This window comes from Miniopterus schreibersii (genome assembly GCF_964146895.1).
Source record: "Miniopterus schreibersii genome assembly, chromosome: 19".
NCBI lineage: Eukaryota > Metazoa > Chordata > Mammalia > Chiroptera > Miniopteridae > Miniopterus > Miniopterus schreibersii.
Window position 1 is genome coordinate 29,496,451 of NC_138119.1, and position 21,308 is coordinate 29,517,758.

Here is a 21,308-nt window from a genome sequence, read left to right on the forward strand (position 1 = left end):
ACCTACCGGGAGTCTTCCAAAGAAACCCATGCAATGCACTTAATATTTAAACTTGTGAAAACTAAAGACAGAAAAAAAGTTGCTGAAAGAAACCAGAGAAGCAATTCATTACCTAGAGAGAAAGATCAGATGACAGCAGATCTGAAAACATGGGGGTCAGAAGGAAGTGGCACAACATTTTTCAAGTACTGGAAGTAAAGAATTGTCAACCCAGTATTCTGTTTCCACGAAAGTATCCTTTAAAAATGAAGGGAAAATCAAGACATTCTCAGATGAAGAAAACGAAAAGAATTGGTTGCCAGTAAAGCTGCCCTAAAAAAATAGGGAGCCTTGGCTGGTGGCTCTGTTGGAGCATCATCCCCTACACCAAAAGTTGGTGGGTTCAATTCTCAATCGGCCCATGTGGGAGGCAACTGATCCATGTTTCTCTCTGACATCAATTTTCTCTTTCTCCCTCTCTCTCTCTCTCTCTTAAAAAAAGGAAAAAAATCAATAAAAACTTATCCTCAGGTGAGGATTGAAAAGAAAAATGGCAAAAGGCGTAAAAGAAGGAATCTTGGAAGAATAGAAGGAAAGGAAGAACAACATTTAGAGCAAAAATAGGGGTAAATGCAGTAGATTTTTTTTTTCTAGTTTTCTAAATTAGGTTTGTCAAATGTAGTTCTTGATGCATATAGAGGAAATATTTAAGACAATTATTTTATTAATAGAGGAAGGTAAAGAGACATGGAGGTGGTAAGGTTTTACAGTTCGCTTTAACTGGGAAAAGTAGACTGAAAAATTACGAATGTATAATGTAACATCTAGAGCAACCATTAAAAAGCCATACAGAGATATGTACTAAAAATCACTGTAGATTCAAAACAGAATTCTAAAAAATGTTCAAATAACCCACAGGAAGGCAAGAAAAACTAAACAAAAAACACACAAAACCAATGAACAACAAAGTCACAACTTGAATCATAACAAGAGTAATTACATTAAATGCATATTGTCTAAATATACCCAATTAAAAGATGGAAACTGGTGGAGTGGATTAGAAAACGTGACCTAGCTTTATGATGTCTACAAGAAATTACCTTTCAGTATAATGATATAACTAGGTTGAAAGGTACATAGACCTGAAATAAAGAAAAAAACTTTCCATGTGTGAAGATGAAATGATTATCTACTTAGAAAATTTAATAACATCTGCAGTAACAAAACCAGAACTAATAAATGACTTCAGCAAGGTCAGAATACAAGGCAAACATATTAATTACATTTATATATATTAGCAATTAACATGTGGCAATCGAAATTAAATTGCAGTACTATTTACAATTACTCAAATAGAAAATGGAATCATTAGATGTAAATCTACCCCCCTGAGCCTAGGGCAACTGAACCGGCTTCTGCAGAGGAGACCAGGCTGTACCCTGCAGCAAACCCCCTTAGTGGGACTAGAGTCGGAGACTCTGGCAGAGACTGAAGAGTTTGGCTTTGAAGCAGGCACTAATTTTCCCTCATTGAGTGCCTGACTGTGTAATCCCCAAGCAGGGAGCCCACTAGCCCGAGCTAGGCTAGCCTGGGTTAATCCTACTGACCCTCTTCAGAAGGCTCTTCAGGAAGACCAGGCAACCTCAGGGCGGAGATGGAATAGCTGACAGGTGGAGGGGGACCTCAGGGAGCCTTGGTCTGACCACAGATCTGCCCTGACCTCTAAGCTGGAAGAAGCCCACCCGTTTATACAGATTGTCCCCCGCCCCAAGGTCTAGTAGGTGCACACATAAACTAAGAGCAGAGTGGTAGCTATAGACAGCCCAAGGCCAGTTACACACAACATCTGACAGTGCCCTGCATCTGAAACCCACACATGAGGACTCAGAATCAACACAGCTAGAGCACCCAGCTCAGGACATCAAGGAGACTGTACCACTAGGTCCCACAGAAGGCCTCCCCACCAACACTAGGAGTCATAGCAGTTCTATCTTATACATAGAAACAAACACAGAGAGACAGCCAAAATAGAGAATCAGGCCCCAAGTGAAAGAAAAGGAGGAATCTCCAGAAAAAACTAAATGAAATGGAGGTGATTTATCAGAAATAGACCTCAAAGTAATGGTTATAAGGATGCTCAAAAGCATGAAAAAGGACATAGAAACCACAAAAAATAGAAGAATGCTATATCTGAAATACAGAATACAGTACTGCGAGGAATAACAAGTAGGCTGGATGAAGCAGAGGAGCAAATTAACAAATTAGAAGACAAGATAGAAAAAAAATCAGAGCAGTAAAGGAAAGATAATTAAAAAGCAGGAGGATCCCTGGCTGATATTGCTCAGTTGGTTGGGCATCATCCCATGCACTGAAAGGTTGCTGATTCAGCTCCTGGTCAGGGCACATGGCTGGGTTGTGGGTTCAATCCCCTGTGGGTGGGTGGGTGGGTGGGTGGCAGAAGTCAGCCAATTGATGTTGTGCTCTCACAATGACATTTCTCTTCCTCCCTCTCTAAAAATTTATTCTTAAAAAAAAAAAAAGAGCAGGAGGATGGTTGAAGGGAACTTTGGGACACCGATAAACATAACATCCACATCATAGGGGCACCATAAGGAGAAAAAAGCAAGCAAGAGAAAGAGAACCTGTTTGAAGAAATAATGACAGAAAACTTCCCTAGCCTGGTGAAGGAAAATGTTACACAAATTCAGGAAGCACAAGGAGTTCCAATCAAGATGAACCCAAACAGACCCACACCAAGACACATCAGAATTAAAATGGCCAAGGTTAAAGACAAAGAGAAAATCTTAAAGGCAGCAAGAGAGAAATGGTCATTTATTTACCTACAAGGGAGTTCCCATAAAGTTCTCAGCTGATTTCTCAACAGAAACACTTCAGGCCAGAAGGGATTGGCATGAAGTATTTAAAGCAATGAAGAGCAAGAACCTGCAACTGAGACTGCTTTATCCAGCAAAGCTCTCATTTGAAATAAAATGTGAAATAAAGAGCTTCCCAGACAAAAGAAGACTAAAGGAGTTCATTACCAGTAAACCAGCATTGCAAGAAATGTAAAGGGATTGCTTTAAAAAGAGGAAATGGAGAGAGAGAGAGAAACATAGGCATAAAGAAAAAATGGCAATAAAGAAGCACCTATCCATAGTAACCTTAAATGGATTCAGTGCTCCAATCAGGAGACATAGGATAGCTGAATGGATAAGAAAACATGACCTCTCAATATGTGTAACTTTTCCTTCACCAGGTTAGGGAAGTTTTCTGCCATTATTTCTTCAAACAGGTTCTCTATCCTTTGCTCACTTTATCTATTTCTGATACCCATATGATGTGGATGTTTTTACACTTGATGTTGTCCCACTACTCACGCTCCCCTGCTTTATTTTTCTCTGTAACATTTTCCTACTACTTTATTCCTCCCTCACTCCAGCCACACTAGCCTCCTTACTACTTCTTGGAATTTAGCACACATCTTTTGCCTTAAGACCTTTCCTACAGGCTGTATCTTCTACCTGGAATGTTCTCCCAGATTTTTATATAGTTGATACTCTCTCTCCTTTAAGTCTTGCTCAAAGGGCTCCTTTCAATGAGGACTTCTTCAATTACCCTATTTAAAATTCCAGCCTGTTCCTTCATAAATACTCCCAATATCCTTAACTCTGCTTTTTTTATTCTATTTTACTACATAATTTATTTGTTGGGTTTATTTTTTATTGTCTACCCAGTTGGAATATAATATCCCCAAAGGCAGGGATCTTGGTGTGCTTTGTTCACTTTTTTAATGTCAAGTGCCTAGAACAGATGTGAGTGCTCATTATATATATTTTTAATGACACAGTCACTATCGGACATATATTTTACCTAATATATTTTGTTTTTCTCTTTTCAACTAGAATGTCAGCTCTGTGAGGGCAGAGGCTTTTGTCTGTTATATTCACCTCCATACCTAGTATATAACACAAGGTCAGGCACATAGTAGGTCCTCATTAAACAATTGTCAAATAAATGAACACACTTGATTAGCATCTTTTCACTTGGGCCAGTTTTTCAGAGTGGAATCAGCATTGTGTGTTTTTATATGTAAAGTAATGTCTATTAAAAATTTCAGTCTATATAAAATAATGTCTACCATAATCATACTTTGCTATAGCTAGACATAATCCATCTTTCTCAGTTTATATATTATTAGTTTTCTTCTATCTTCATCTAGGATATTTGTGTATAAATTTATTTTTTACAAGAATGTATCATACTAAAAATTTTAGGGCATGTTGAGTTTTTATACTAATGTAGTATGGAAATCTTTACACATAAAATTCAATATATGGGTTGGGCAAAGATAGGTTTACAGTTGTGAGAACGCAAAACAGTTATTATTAATTGGTGTATTATTTATTTGTATTATAAATGTAAACCTACTTTTGCCCACCCCTGTATATCCATTTTTTAAGTTTCTACACAGTAGTATAAATTAAAGCATTGAAAATTGTCTACCCAAATAACTATATATGAGCTTATCCAAACTATACATAAGTTATGTCGCATACTATAACACCCCTTAATATTTTCATAAAAATATTGCCAGAGAAATCTTATAAAAGTACTTTGGTCAAAAGTAATTTTTAAATGTGCTATATTTTCAATATATTTAAAATATAGTACATTTTAGTTTAGAATAACAAAGGAGAGGTTTATTAATTGAAAAATAAATTTATTAAACTAATTTGCCAACTTTTATCCATGTAATGTGTTTAGAGCATAGCTTTCGATAAATGTTTAGTAGCCACTCAGAATAACCTGCCAAGAATGGGTGGTCCTCTTTGTTAATATGTATGTTTTTAAATTTTGATTGATTCATTTTAGAGAGAGGAAGAGAGAGAAAGAGAGGGAGAGAGAGAAATTTGTTGTTGCACTTATTTATGCCTTCTTTGGGTGATTCTTGTATGTGCCATGACCAGGGATTGAATCGGCAACCTTGGCTTATTGGGATGATGCTCCAACCAACTGAATTACCCAGCCAAGGCTAACTTGACAACTTTTAGCGAAGAGCTTTACAGCTTTGCGTAAAAACATAGTCACTGTCCTCTAGGAACATACAATTTAGTCATATACTAAATATATAACTATGGGCGGCTATACTGTAAGACTGGGTGTGTTCTATATCATAAAACTGATACAAACAGTTTTTGAGGGTTGGATTGAACTAAACTATTACAAGAGTTCAGAAGAAAATCACTTCTGACTATAGTGGTTTGGGAAAGCTTTTATAATCTTCAGGATTATAATAAGTATTAACATTTTTTTCCTGTTTGTAGGAAGTAATTTGGTAAAATATAATCAATATTTTATACAAAACATTAGATAATTTAAAGGAACTGTTATATTTCATCATTTTTTTTTTTTTTTTACCATCACAGATAGGTAAACATAAAGAGGTAGAGTATCTTTTCTTTGCAAAATATTCACTGTCTGCATGTTTTTATTTTTAAGTGGCTTACTTTTTTATGTTCTCTTTCCAGTTAAATCAGCTTAAACATTTAAAATCCAAATAATTTTTTTCTGGCTTGATTTTCAGATTGAATTCATTTGACAGCAAAATAATATGATTGTATTGGAAGATACAATAAAAAGACTTAGATCTGTAAGTACATTTTTTTCAAATATATGTTAAGGAATAATTTTTATTTTGTTAGTGTAGTAAAACTACAAAAAATTGAACATATGTTTTGACTCTCATGAATTTTGTGAACAATAAAAAATGTTGTGTTCTATAATCAGCCCTCTCTGCTTGGTGCACAAGGGTGCTCCCATCTATACGAGCAATGCTATTCTTGCTCCATTTCATCATTACTCATTTCTCTCCTAGAGGTGGAGAGAGCTTTTGGTTAGTTTTATTAATGCCCTTAGCTGTTAATTGACTTAAAATGATAACTGAGTAATATAACTGAGTAACTCAAAATATGAGTTTGTCTACACATTAACTTGTATTCTTAGTAATAAATATCTGTAGGTCAAACTTTGTTGTTTTAATTCTAAGTAATACCTTTTTTCTTTTTTAAATATATCTTTATTGATTTCAGAGAGAGGAAGGGAGAGAGATAGAAACATCAGTGCTAAGAGAGTCACCATTGATCGGCTGCCTCCTGCACACCCCCACTGGGAATCGAACCTGCAACCTGGGCATGTGCCCTGACTGGGAATCGAACCATGATCTCCTGGATCCTAGGTCAGTGCTCAACGTCTTAGCCACGCCCGGCCGGGCAGTAATATCTTTTTGTTATCCAACAATGTGAAATGAAAACTGCTCTGTTTAGACATTTTAATGCTATTATTTAAAATATTTGAAACACCTTCTCTGTAAGTATATCTGTCATTTCCTCCTAATATTGCTTTGGTAAAATAAATGTCATAAAATAAATGTTTCCAGCATTCATTTAAATTATTCATTCCTTGAATAATTAGTGAACAAAACTTAGATCTATACAAGTTATTCTAAGTAAATTAATTTTATTTCTAGAATTAATAGAAATAACTAATAGAAGCAACTAGATCTGTGGACATTCCTGGCCTCTGAAATTTCTTTACCATTTTTTTCTGCAAAATTATTGAGCAAATTTAGGAGTACTTTTAGTTAAATAAAAATATAGAACATTCAGTACTGCAAGAAAAGAAAGAGCCCAGCCAGGTGTGGCTCAGCAGCTGAGCATCGACCTAGGATCCAGAAGATCAAGGTTCGATTCCCGGTTAGGGCACATGTCCAAGTTGTGGGCTTGATCCCCAGTTGGGGGCATGCAGGAGGCAGCCAATCAATGATGACTCTATCATCATTGATGTTTCTCTCTCTCCCTCTCCCTCTTCCTTCCTCTCTCTGAAATCAATAAAGATATCTTTAAAAAAAATAAAAGAAAGAGATGTAACTGCTTTCTTAAAAGTATGATTTTTTAAAAGTTATTTTCAGAACACCACATTTATTGTTTTTAACAGTTCTTTTTGTGTTCAGCTTCATGTAGTAAATGATGCTGTAGCTTAGCTTGAAATAATGGCCTAATTTTTTCCTCCCTGGCAAGGTAATTTTAGAGATTGAAAAAGCACAAAATAAATCTCCTTCCAGACTTGATTCCTTTGTCAAGAATTTAGAAGCAGACAGAGATTACTACAAGAGTGAAGCTCAAAACTTGAGAAAGATGATTAGAAGTAGATCTGAAAGCCCAAGACACCCCTCTCCATCTTCCTGGGTAGGTTTTTGCAAAATTATAAATATTTGGAGTTTGTTGCTCAAACACTGACTTTTAGTCTTTGATTTACCTGGAAATAATTCAGGTTGATTGGCATGAATTGGTATATTAATGAGACTGAAAGACAGAGGTCTCTTTGATGGATCATCAACATTGATTCTTTATCCCCAGAATCAGTTGTGGTTGGGAGGTAATCAGACAAATGTGGAGCAGTTTGGGATGAAGCTGTTTAAAAGAGAGGTGACTTTGGCCTGGGCAGGGTAGCTAAGTTGGTTTGAGCCTCGTCCTGATACGCCAAGGTTGTGGGTTAGATCTACTGTCAGGGCACATACAGGAAGTAACCAATGAATGCATAAATAAATGGAACAACAGATTGACGTCTCTCTCTCTCTCTCTCTCTCTCTCTCTCGCGCGCGCGCTCTCTCGCTCTCGCTCTCTCGCTCTTTCGCTCTCTCCCTCTCCCTTCCTCTCCCTCCTTCCCTCTTTCCCTCCTTCCTCCCTTTTTTCCTCTCTCTTTCTAAAATCAATCAATAAAAATTTAAAAGAAATGATTTTTAAACTTTCTTTCATCATTTCCTTTCATTATATAGTCATGTTTGCTTAAGTAGAGACTGTACTGCCATCAGTAGTACTTTTCTATTTGTACTACAGGTCAAAGAAGAACTTCAAATTTCTTATATAATAATTACAGGGTACAAACTGTGATGTAGAACTTTTGAAGACAAGAGACCATGAAGAACTTAAATGCGTGCTGGAAAAATATGAGCGTCATTTGGCAGAAATTCAGGGTAATATCAAGGTTCTTACATCTGAAAGAGACCAGACCTTTTTTCTTTATGAACAGGTAAAGTTGTCTTAAGGAAACAAAATATGTAAGTAATAACAGTTTATTCTAGAGATATATAATTCTTTAGCTATGCTTAAATCTGCCAATCAAATTAATTTAACTACCATTTGGGAACTAACTTTGCTCTTAAGATATTTTTAATGAAATATAATATATTTCAAATACAGTATATGTGTACACACACATGTGTGTTATTCCCATACCCATAAAAGGTCATATACATGCAAAGAGATAGTCTGGTTTTTGGAACAGGAAATGGGGAAAATGTTAAATGAAAGGGTATAGTGAGTTCAAGGTAAAAAGATTTGGGTTTGGGGATTAAAAAAATACTAACACATCATTTTGATGTACTATCAATCACTTTAGAAACTGCTATATAATTTGTTTAATTTCAGAGAGTAAAATCAGTTTGTAGTTTATCTCAATTTTTAGCTTAAAATTAATTAGTTTCTTTACTCAACAAATATTAAACCCCATACATTACCAACATAATTTCATTTAGAATATCAAATCTTATTAAGAATTATAACAACTTTGCAGGGTTATGGGCATGCTACTCTGAGAGAAAAATGATAGGATGCAGATTCTGTTTTGTTGGTTTCTTTTTTAATTTTAGTTTTAAAGTTCACCTTAATGGATTTTATTTTAGTTTGAAGTCAACCTTAATTATCTGTTTTTAAATAACTAAAGCAACTTTGGATATCATGATTATATGGCCTGTTTGCTTCATTTCATGTATGAGAAGGCAGGTCTAATAAGGCTAACTGATTTGCCCAAGAACAGCAATATTCATAGTACAGATGTTATGACTCCTGTTTGGGTCTGCTCTTTGCCATTTAATTAAGCTTGTTGAAGATGTATTGGCCCATATGGAAATGGAACAGTCTCGGCATACATCTTAATATGTAAAATAAATGCCCAGTGTATGTCATAGCATGGAATCCTTTTGGCTAAATCACATCACAGTACTGTTTTCTTTCACACTCTAATCTCAATCTTGATAATTTCTTCTCAGCAACGTTTTAATGAGATTTTAAACATTAGCTATGTAATGAGTGGTAGATAATATTCTCTTCTATAACTAGCTTTCTTATTTTTAGTTTGAGCAGTTTAAAAAGTGACTACCACTTCTAAGTGTGTGGGGTAATTGCTTTGCTCTGATTAGAACTCCCTGGTGTCTGTGCCATGAAACCTAAGTCAGTGTATGTACTCATGATTATAAGACCGTGACCGCTAAGGGGCAGGAAAGTCTCTTAATGAGAAGCCTGTGTGCATTAGTTCATAAATAGGCCAGACGATACTGTAAAAAGAAAATAAGTGGACATTTTTATTTATGGTGATCAAGGAAATCTTTGCTAGACGATGTAGAGTTTGAGAACTGAGGGGTGGATGAATGGGGTTTCTATTATCTCGAAAGGGGTATGAAAGAACATTTAGGACTGAAGGAATGGTGTGAGGCAAACGATAGACAGGAAAAGTCAGCAGATAAGTGGATCAGCTAAAGACTAGAGTCGAAGGTGTGTGTCAGTGGAGGAAGGGGCACTGAGGCTTGAGAGGTAGAGTGGACTAGAGCAGGAGACTGCAGACTTTTTCCTTGAAGGCCCAGTTAATAAATATTGGGCTCTGCAGGCCATGTGATCTCTGTCACAGCTATTCAGCTCTGTTTCTATGGCACAGAAAGCATCCACAGACAATATACAAATGAATAAGTTTGCTGTGTTACAATATAAAATTTTATTTATGAACACTAACATTTGAATTTTACATTATTTTACCTGTTATGAAATATTTTTATTCTTTTGATTTTTTCCCCAACCATTTAAAAATGTAAAAAACATTATCAGCTTATAGACCTACAAAAAACAGTTGGCAGGCTGGATTTGGCCTGTGAGCCAGTGTGGTTTAGCAGCTTCTGGACTGTATGGTGGAGGCTGTTCACTGGGCCTTACAAAGGGTTTGTACTTTGCCTTATAAGCAATGGGCAGTTTATAATTTTAAAGCAGAAGAAATAAGACCAAAGCCACATTTTTACAATTTCAACCTGGTAACAATTTTATATTATTTCATACATCTTTATGTATTACCTTTTTATATAACAATTTCTCCTTCAAGAGAACCGGAGGAGGGAGAAAACATGGACTCTTTAGAAGGCTGTTACAGTAGTCCATGCATGAGGCATTAAGGGACTAAGCTAAGATGCTATCAAAGAAGACTTGACAAGATTTGATTCAAGCACAAAGGAGAGATGAATGGAAATGTTTGACATTCTGTTTTGACTGCCTGAAGAATTGTGGTAATAGAAAAAGAATGAGGAAAGTCATTGGTGATTTGACGGAAAAGATGAGCTTAGTTTCAGAAAGATGGAGTACATTCACAGGTTGTAGTTGCCATCAGGCCGTAAGAAATGTGGTACTGGAGTGGGGAGAAAAGCAAGAGCTGAATATGTAGATTTAGAAGTCACCTGCTTAGAGGTGACTTTTGGGCCTTCAGAGTGAATGAGGTCTCTGAATGCAAAAGCTGTAAGTACAGGATCTTGGGAAGCTTTATTCAATTGGCAGAGGAACCTTTGAAAGAGAGAAAGAAGACAGGAAATTAAGGCAGAACAATGTTATAAGACCAAGGAAGGAAGAAATTTTAAGGAAGGAGTTGAAAACAATGTCAAATGTTGTCACAGTATCAAGAACTGGAACTGAGAAAAGGCCATTAGATTTGGTGAGGTTATTAGCTGTAATTCTGCAAAGAGGTGGATGTGAAAGCCAGGTTACCACATCCTGGGATGAGAAAGTGGGTAGTAAGGAACAGGCCATTGTGCAGACACTTAAAAGAGAGAAAAAAAGAGTCATAGGATGGTAAATGGACACAACAGGATTAAGTGACAGTTTTTCATGATATGGAAATCCTGTGCATGGCTGAAGTCAGGGAGAAAGAGCCAGTGGAGAGAGTGCTATTCAAAGTGAGGAAATAATTATAATTGAATCAGGGGTATCTTAGAAGACACTTTAGGAGAGGAAGTCCAAGATTCTGGTGAAGGCTTAGCTTTGGGAATTGGGAAGTAACATGTCTTCCTCTGAGATTTGAAGACTAGCTGAATAGATGGTGATTATAATCTAGAGGAAGGAAGCTAAGGACTTAAGCCACAAAGTAGGATCTGATCATCTGCAGATGTAGAATAGATTTGAAACCGAGGATGGTTGAACAGTATGTAGAGAGTATGTTGGGTTGTCAGTAAGGATTGGTGGGCCTTTCTATCAGGGTAAAGGTAGCTAGGACATGACTATGGCATGTACATTTATGTAGAGAAAGACTAGAACACTATGATAATATTTATTAAACCAGTATTCTTCCTGAATTGTGCTGAATTCATGTTTGTATCACAAAATGAAGTATACCATATAAATTTTCTAGTAAATCATTTTTATCTTGCTTTGACCACCTCCAAATTTATTTAAAAATTTTTTTGGCAAAGATATTGTAAACCAAACTTCTATTTGTATATATCTATTTGCATTTTGGGGGACATCATTTGCATTTATTTGTATAAAGTCAAAATTATGCCATTATCTTACTCCATGCATATTGATAATAGGTTTGAATTTATGTTTGTTCTAGAGCTTGTTAAATAGGAGGCTATCTATTTAAATAATAGGCACAGGAAGAAATTGCTCAACTTCGACAAGAAATGATGAAAAGCTGTCAGTCTCCTAAAACAACAACAGCACGTGCCATCCACTGGCGGGTGGAGACTGAAAGAGATGTAGCCTTCACTGATTTACGAAGAATGACCACAGAACGAGATAATCTGAGGGAAAGGCTAAAGGTTTGAAAGAATTTTATCTTTATGAACATTTGTGAAACACAATGCAGTGACATTGAAAGCACTATTTTTGTTGTTGTTTTACTATATTGCCCAAGAGACAGCATTTAATGAAAAGGCTCACTTGGAACAGAGGATAGAGGAGCTGGCATGTACAGTTCCTAAAGTAAAGAAAAATCACTTTTGCACTTCTGGCTGTAAATTGTCAGTGGCTTTCCCCTTTTCCTTTTTGTCTATGTTCGGAGAAGTTCTTTTATTTTTCTAAGATAAGGTTTGTAATCCTAAAATATTTAAGGTGGAATATATGGTGTAAATTGTTAATTCTTCATTGTTTATTTCCTTCCAAAAATGTGAGTAAAATATTTTTTATGTTAGGCTGCAAAGTGTGTTCTTTTTTAAAAAGACATTAGGGATGCATTCTCAGGGATTTTAGCAAATTTTTCATCTCCCTATTTCATTAAAGATAACATTGCCAGATACAGGCAAACTCAATTTTTCTACCTAAAGAGTAGCTAGAGTAGAAAAAAATTATGATGAAATGAAAATAATGAGAAAAATATATGTAAATGAATTTAAATGTGAAGCACCACCTTTTTTACTAACCAAGGATTTAAGATGTTATGGATATATGAAATGTTATTACTATATAAACAGAATTAAGAGAATTTGACTTTCTGTTACCAAAATTAATTAATATATTATGTTGATATAATTGTAACTGAACAAAAAAATGGAGGTTCGGCTGCCTGACACAATGAAAGCCAAACTTGTGAGGCCTGTGCTGGTGCAAAAGGAAAGAGGTTTTCTTCAGGAGCCACATGGCCTGGGAGAATGTCAGACTCCCATTTCAAATCTCCCTTCCTATTCAAGCCTGTGGTTCTTATAGGAATAAAGAGGGGAGGGCTCTTTTTTTTTAATACAATTATCTTGATAGCTTTTGGCATGCTTGGGCCCCATCCATTCATCTTTCTAGCTTTTGGCTACTCAGTGTAAGAACTTCCTCCTGTGCCATTTTGGCCAATGAGGGAGACTCTCTGGTAACATAATGAGTTAAAAAAAAATGGGGGAAAAAAATTCCACTTTAGAGCTATAATTTGTTAATGTTGGGCAACAAATAAGGATTTTTTTTCCAAAAGGGTATGTATGCTAAAGTGAAATTGAACCAGATTGAAAATATAGATGGATATACTATTCTTGTTCCTACTCCACAATATCTTGTCCATACAGCCTCCCACAATGTTCAAGTCTAATCTGATCATCTCATCCTATAAATCTTGTCATATACTAGTTTTTACAAAAAGAAGGCGTCTCTTTAGGAAGATCACTAAGACTTTTTAGTGATGGCAGTAATCTTGTCATTCTACTTGTATAGCATGATGATGAATGTATGGAGCAAATGTCAAATATGACTTTGATGAAGAAAACCATAACCACTGTGGAAAAAGAAATGAAATCACTAGCAAGAAAGGCAATAGATTCAAAAAGTGAACTTGGCAAACAAAAAGCAGAGAATAATTCTTTGAGGTAAACCAATTAGCCTTTGCACAACTAATAGTTTATTATAAATAACTCTGCTTTTTGTAGTGTTTTTTATAATGATAATTAAGTTATTTGTTGACTTTAATTTTGGGGAGGGTTATTACAAAACAGTTGTAGGAACCTCAGCACACATTAAATGATTCCCCCAAGATCGATCACAGATTGTTAATGCCACACTTAACCAGGACTCAAACTTTTAGTAATCTCAATCTTATGTTTGCAGAAAGCCTCAATGTTTAACAAAAATATTCTTGGTACAGAGCATGTTTGACTTTGGTATTTGATTGTTAATTTACCTTTATAACTTAAATTATGTTCTGGGGTCTGAACAGTGTAAGAATACATAAAGCACAGGTTTTATAGTAGCTTAGAAAAAGGGTGGTTTTGAATATAATAAAAAGTCATAGCAGAATAATAGGAACATGTACTAGAACTTATTAATTGAATGTCAGGTACTGTGCTTAGCCCTTCCTACATACTGATAGGGTAGGAGAAGAAATTCCAGTAAATCAGCCTACAGGCGTAAGTATAAGGGAATAGGTTTTTGAAGACCTCCATGCTAGTGGTTTTGTTTTCCTTTTAGTACCTGTTGATGTGAAAAATAAAGGTTTTATAGATGCAGGAAGGTTGAATTTTCAGTGCATCTGTGAACATCTGAAAAATAGTAGTTCATGTGAGTGTGAAACAAATGACTAAGTTACAGATAATACTTGATTCACATATGAGTTTCCAGAGTCTTCTCTTTCATCTTTCAACACTCTGTGGTACATACATTGGAATCACTTGTCAGGATAGAAAGCTACTTGACTGCTTCTCTTCATTTATTTTCAATTTCCTGCTTAAAAGGATATTGCAGCCTTAGGTAAAACAAAAATAACAATCAAATATAACAACATCAACAAAGAAAACCTTGGAAAATAGAGAAAAGTGTAAAGAAAGTTTAAATTACCCATGATTCCATAACCCAGGGAAAACTATTATTAATATAGATCTGTTTCTAACCAGAAGTATTTTTATATGTGTGTATATAAGCTTTCTATGTAATTGCCATCATCCTATAGTCAGTTATGTATTTAAGCAATTTCACTTAATGGTGTACCATTAGCATTTCCCCATGTCATTAGAAGTTCTTTGAAAGCATTTTCGTAGTTTCTTAAATTTTCTAACAGATAAATGTATAATTGGAGATTTTTTGGTGTACATTTGTTTTAATAGTATTATTGAAGTATAATTGACAAAGATGTGCAGTAAACTAGCACATATTTAAAGTGTTCAGTTTGGTCATTTTTGACATATGTATATACCTGTAAAACCATTGTCACAATCAGAATAGCAGCCCTAACCATTGCTCCCAAAAGCTTTCTCATGCCCTTCTGTAACCTGTCCCTGCTTTGCTAGTCCCTAGGCAACCACTGATTTGCTTTCTGTCATAGAAATTTGTATTTTTTAAAATAATATATAAATGAAGTCATACAGTATACTTTTGTCAGGCTACTTTCACTCACCATAATTATTTTGAGATTTTTTTATGTTGTCACATATAATCAAGAGTTAATTTCTGTGTATCACTGAGTAGTATTCCATTGTATGGATATGTCAAATAGACATTTTGGTTATTTTCAATTTGGGGTAAAACAAATAAAACTGTTATGAATGTTCTTATGTAAGTCTTTGTGTGGACATATGCTTTTATTTCTCTTGGGTAAGTACCTAAGAGTAGAGAGAGCAGCTGAGTCATATAATGGATATATATTTAACTTTAGAAGAAACCATAACTTTTCCAAAGTGGTTGTACTATTTTATTTTACATTTGCACCACCAGTGTATGAATGTTCCAGTTGTTCCATATCCTCACCAGCACTTGGTGTGTGGTATCTTAATTTTAGGTATTTTCATTTTAGGTATGATTTCAATTTGTCCTTCCTAATGACTAAAGATTTCAAGCATTTGTTCATGTGCTTATGTACAATACATGTATCTTCCTTAGTGCCTGTTCAAATCTTTTGCGCACTTTTCTTGAGTTGTTTATACTCTTATTAAGTCATTAAAGTTATTTCTGTATTTTAGATATGTCCATCGTCAGGTATGTGTTTTGCAAATATTTTCTCCCAGTCTGTGGCTTGTCTTAACATTGCGTTTTAAAGAGCATATGGGCCAGCCGGGCGTGGCTCAGCGGTTGAGAATTGAACTAGGATCCAGGTGATCGGGGTTCGATTCCCAGTCAGGGCACATGCCCGGGCTGTGGGCTCGATCCCCAGTCGGGGGCATGTAGGAGGCAGCTGATCAATAACTCTCTCATCATTGATGTTTTTATTTCTCTCTCTCCCTCGCCTTTCCTCTCTCTGAAATCAGTAAAGATATATTTAAAAATAAAATAAAAAGCATATGTTCTTGATTTTGATTAAGTGAAATTTATTGATTTTTAAAAACATGTATCCAGCTTTTTGAGTTCTTTTAAAGAAATCATCAAGCTTAAGGTAACAGATGTTTCTCCCATGTTTTCTTCTAGCAATTTTATAGTTTTAGTTCTTACATTTAAATCTATGATCCATTTCAAGTTAATTTTTGTATATAGTGCTAGATATAGATCAGAGTTTACATTTTTGCATATGGATATCTAATTGTTCCAGCACCTTGTTGAAAAACTATCCTTTCTACACCGAATTGTCCACCTTTGTAGAAAGTCAATTGTCCATATATGTATAGGTTTGTTTCTTGACTATCTATTTTGTCTGATGGATCTATTTATATATCTTGATGCCAGATACAACACTTCTGATTACTTTGTGTTAAATCTTCAAATTAGGTAGTGCTAGTCCTCCAACTGTTTTCTTTCTCAAAGTTATTTTGGCTATTCTAGTTCTTTTGCATTTTAATTTTAGAATTAGCTTCACACATACGAAAAAAAAAGCCTGCTCGGGAATTTGATTGGAATTGAGCGGAAATGACATCTAAAGAATAACAAGTGTTCCCACTCACGAGCACAGTATGTCTCTCCATTTCCTTAGATCTTTAATTTCCTGTAGGATATTTTATAATTTTTAGCGTACTTCTTTTGTCAGATTTATCCCTAAGTATTTCCTATTTTTTGATGCTGTTGTAAGTGGAATTTAAAAATTTTACTTTATGATTGTTTATTGCTTGTATATGAAAATACAATTGTTTTTAAAATAAACTTTATATTTTAGAGCACTTTTAGATTTACAGAAGAATTGTGAAGATAGTATAAAGTTCCTACATTCCTCATACCCAATTTCCTGTTATTAACATCTTACATTAGTATGGTACATTTGATACAATTAGTGAACCAATATTAGTACATTATTATTAACTAAAGTCTATACCTTATTCAGATTTCTTTTGTTTTTCCCTAATGCCCTTTTTCTGTTCCAGGATCCCATCCAGGATACCACATTACATTTAGTTGTCATGTCTCCGTAGGCTTCTCTTGGCTATGACAGTCTCAGACTGTGAGAACTTAGTGGGATTTCTGGAGGTAAACACACTGAAGCGTAGGGACATGTCTAAGACTCTGGCCCCTAGGAGCTTCTCATTTTCATGTTAATGACACTCAGCATCAGAATTATCATTTAAATGTTCTTAATCATTTATGATTTCAGTGACTTCTGCTCCACATAAACATACCTCAGTTGTGCTCTCTGGATTTGCCTTTCTTTTCATATTTTGGGGTGCCAGTTTATCCGGCACCTCACTACCCTGATGTTTTCACAAAAAGTCTTTGATTTTCAGTTTAATCTTTTTCTTGTTGTAACAATGGGAATGATGTTTTCTAAGCTCTTTACATATGTCAGAGCTGAAACCAGAAGTTTTACAATTTATTTTTATATATTTCTGTTATTATACAGCTTTACTAATTTACCCTTTAGTTCTAGTAGACTTTTTGTAGATTCCATTTAGTTTTCTACATAAACAATTAGGTCATCTGTAAATAAAGACAATTTTACATGCTTTTTGTCCCTGTTCTTGCCTTATTGCACTGGCCAGAACATCAAGTACATTGTTGAATGGAAATGGTGAAGTGGACATTCTTGACCTTTTTTCACATCTAAGGGGGAAGCAGTCAGACTCAGTATTAGTATGATATTAGCTGTACATTTTTCATAGATGTCTTCTTGGTTGAAGAAGTTTTCTTCTATTTGTAGATTACTGAGAGGTTTTTTTTGTTTTTTGTTTTTTCCCTAGGAATGGATGTTCTTTGTCAAATCAGTTAGGGTATAGTATAATTTTTATAGATTTCTGGTCTCAGCTAATTAATATTTTGTTTAAGATATTTACATCTATTTTTATAATCGAATTGGCCAATAATTTGCTTTTATTTGGGCTTTTTAAAATCAGATTTTGGTATCAAGGTAATGTAAGCCTTATGATAATCTTTCCAATTCATTTTATCTTCTTTCAATACCTGGAACAATTTGTATAATATTGGAGTTTTAGTACTTATCAGTGAAACCATTTGCATCAGAACTTTCCTTTGAGGGATGATTTTATTTATTTAATGAGGGGGTGGGGAACCTTTTTTCTGCCAAGGGCCCTTTGGATATTTATAACATCATTCATGGGCCATACAAAATTATCAACTTAAAAATTAACTATAAATAAAGCTCCTAGATTTATTGATATTCGAGTCTCTCCTGTGGTTGCCTTGGCACAGGGCCAGACCAAATGATTTTGTAGGCCAAATACAGCCCGAGGGCCAGACATTCCCCTGATTTAATGGATAAAGGAACAATTAGAAATTTCTCCTTATGCTAGTCAGTATTTATTTTTTTGAGGCATGGGTTCATTTTATTTAAATTAACAAACATTTTTAGAATAATATTGTTTACAATATCCTTTCACCATTCTAATTAATGTCCACAGGATCTGTAGTGATTTCCTCTTTTGCTAGTCTATTGTTTTTAATAGTCCTTTCAAAGGATTAATGTGTTTTGCTTTGGTGCTCTTCCCTATTGTTTATTATTTCATCCTTTATTAGTTCCTTCTGTTTTCTTTAGACTTCTTTTCTTTTTTTTCTTCTTCTAATTTCTTATGATGAATGCCTACATTATTACTTTTTGGGCTTTCTTTTTTCTCATATACATATTTAAGTTCATAAAATTTCCTCAAAATACTTCTTTGAATATGTCCTACATATTTTATGAACTTCTTTCTTTATAAAATATTTTCTAATTTCCATTATGACTTCTTATTTGATCCATTGGTTATTTATAAGTGCAATTTTAAATATTCAAATACATAATGAATTTTTATCTTTTTGTGATTGAGTTCTTGCTTAATTACATTGTTTTTCAGAACATATTGTTAGATTTTAAATTTCTGAAATTTGTTGTCCTCTACTTTCATGCTCAATTTTTGGTAATGATCTGTATATGCTTTAGAAATTATAAATTAGGAAATAGTTGGGTAGTGTTTTACATTTATCCCTTAGTTCAGATTTGTAATCATGTTATTTAAATTTTGTTTCTCATTTACAGGAATTTCATGGAAAGAGTTGTCTAAACTTCTGGCTTCAATGTCTCACTTTGTGTTTGGTCTTGAATTTACTGTAATCTGCTTCTCTCCCTAACATTCTATCAAAACTTTTTTTAAAGGTAATATTTATTTACATGCTGCTCAATTCATTGGTTGATCCTCAGTCTTCATTTTATTTAACCTGTCAGCAACATTTGACAAAGTTGATCAGTTGTGCTCGCTCTACTGACTTAAATACTTTCTTCTTTTGGCTTCTGACATATTCTCATTTGATTTTTTTGTTTTTGTCTCTTTGGCTGTCTTATCTCAGTCTCTCCTGCCACTTCCTCATGTCTGTGACCTCCAAATGTGGGAGTATTCCTGAACTCAGTCCTTACGCTTCTTCTTTCCTCTTTTGTGTCTATACTCATCCCTCAGTGATCTCAGCCAGTCTTATGTATTTATTCTTGACTCTCAAATGTATATCTGTAGCCTCTCTTAAACTTCGAACCTTAATATCCAACTATCTCCTTTTCATCTTCACTATGATGTCTAACAGGCATCTCAAACTTAACATTTCCAAACCTCATTTTTGCTACCCACTACCCTTTTCCCTCTGACACAAGTAAATCTGCCGTCTTTCAGTTTTTCCATCTCAGTAAATGGAAACTCTGTTCATATAATTCTTGGCCTGAAACCTGGAAGTCATCCATGATTTTTATTTTTATGCGCACATATCCAATATGGTTGATTCTGTTTTCAAAATGGATGCAAAGCTGAGCATTCTACAACTTCTTTCAATCTTGCTGATATTGTGGGATATTTTGTTAGGTGGACAATTCTAAAGATTGGGAATTATTTTTATTTTATCAATTTTATGATACCCCTTTCATTATTTCTGTTGAGAAATCAGCTGTAAATTTATTTTTTAAAGATAAATATCTTTATAATGCATTCACATTTATCATAGGTTTCATATTTATGTATACAAAAGACAAAGAATTACAGAGAACCTACTTAGAAGCTATATAATCCAACTACATTTAATCTAGTTAAAATACTGTTGTTCCTGTTCTCCTGTTCTCCATTTTGTCAACTGATGAGAAAATTATAAATTTTATTCCATGTGTAAACTCTCATTATTAGAAGTTGAGTCCTGAGCACAGTTCAATACATGTCCAGATTTCTGTATCTCTAAATTGAGTGTAGTATTCCAGGCCAAATCACCCAAAAAGAAATGCATCCATTGCTGTTTGGTTTTCACTGCTGATAAAGAACAAAATCCCCAGGATTTCAAAACCAATACTCATTATCTCTGTTTCTATACCGCTTAAATAAACTTCTTTTCTAAACAAGTATATTTTAGTAGCAGAATTTTCCTGTTTGGGTTTCCATGTCAGATAAATTAACACTTATAAATAGCTGGGGTGTTTATAACTCAGAATATTTACTAGAAGCAGATTTTATTTATTTTTTTAAAGGTCCATGTATCTGCATCTGTGCATCAAACATCTCGAGGTCCAAGAAGTTAGAATTCCCCTATTTCATTAACACAAAGATATCTCTTGTGCTCTTCTTTGTATCCATACTTTCCCTCCTTCCCTCAACCATCCGTAACTTCTAGCACCCACTAATCTGTCAACCCTACAACTTTGTTATTTCAAGAATGTGGTGTAAATGGAATCACATAGCTGTGACTTTTAAGATAGGCTTTTTCACTTAGAATAATGTCATTGAGATCCATCTAAGTTGTTGCAGGTGTCAGTAATTTGATACTTTTATTATTGCTGAATAGTGTGCCGTGGTATGAATGCACCACAGTTTGTTTAACCATTCATCTCTTGAGGGACATTTTGATTGTTTCTAGTTTTTGGTATTACAAATAAGGTAGACCCTATGTATTTAATGTAATTATTGGTATGGTAGGGCTCAAGTCTTCTATGTTGTTATTATTATTGTTATTATTAGTCTATTCCCCTTGTCTTATCTCTATTTCCTGTTTTTTGCCTTTCTGGGTTTACTTGAACATTTTTTAGAATTCCATTTTGACTGATCTATAATACTTTGCATACCTCTATAGATGTTTTCAATGGCTGCTCTAGGTATTACATTATATATACAGAGCTCTTCACAGTCTATTGGTGTCACATTTTTATAAGTGTAGAAATATTGCCTTCCTTTAAATCTTTCTACCCTCCTACATTTATAATGGTCAAAATTAATACAGATTCATTATTGGTTCTGCCCAGGACTTAAGTTTCCTTAGTGTTAACGTTCAGGTTTTTCATTGATGCTTGTTTAGTCTAAGATATATATTATATTAGATATTATTTCTTTGAATAATATGTTTATTCTCTCCTTCTGGAATTTTGATTAGGTGAATATCAGACCTTCTCATCTTGTTCTTTATGTC

General features: G+C 34.5%; 1 protein-coding gene across 1 annotated transcript in view; it reads left to right on the forward strand.

Moving 5' to 3' along the window:
- Positions 1-21,308, forward strand: part of LOC308548765 (testis-specific gene 10 protein-like) — a 56,006-nt gene that overhangs the window by 8,223 nt on the left and 26,475 nt on the right. The window contains exons 4-10 of the mRNA XM_081120818.1: positions 5,564-5,629; positions 6,069-6,214; positions 7,100-7,223; positions 7,915-8,067; positions 11,717-11,887; positions 11,973-12,050; positions 13,257-13,408. Coding sequence (XP_080976944.1) covers positions 5,591-5,629; positions 6,069-6,214; positions 7,100-7,223; positions 7,915-8,067; positions 11,717-11,887; positions 11,973-12,050; positions 13,257-13,408 — 863 coding nt within the window. The 5' untranslated portion in view covers positions 5,564-5,590. The remainder of the gene's footprint in view (positions 1-5,563; positions 5,630-6,068; positions 6,215-7,099; positions 7,224-7,914; positions 8,068-11,716; positions 11,888-11,972; positions 12,051-13,256; positions 13,409-21,308) is intronic.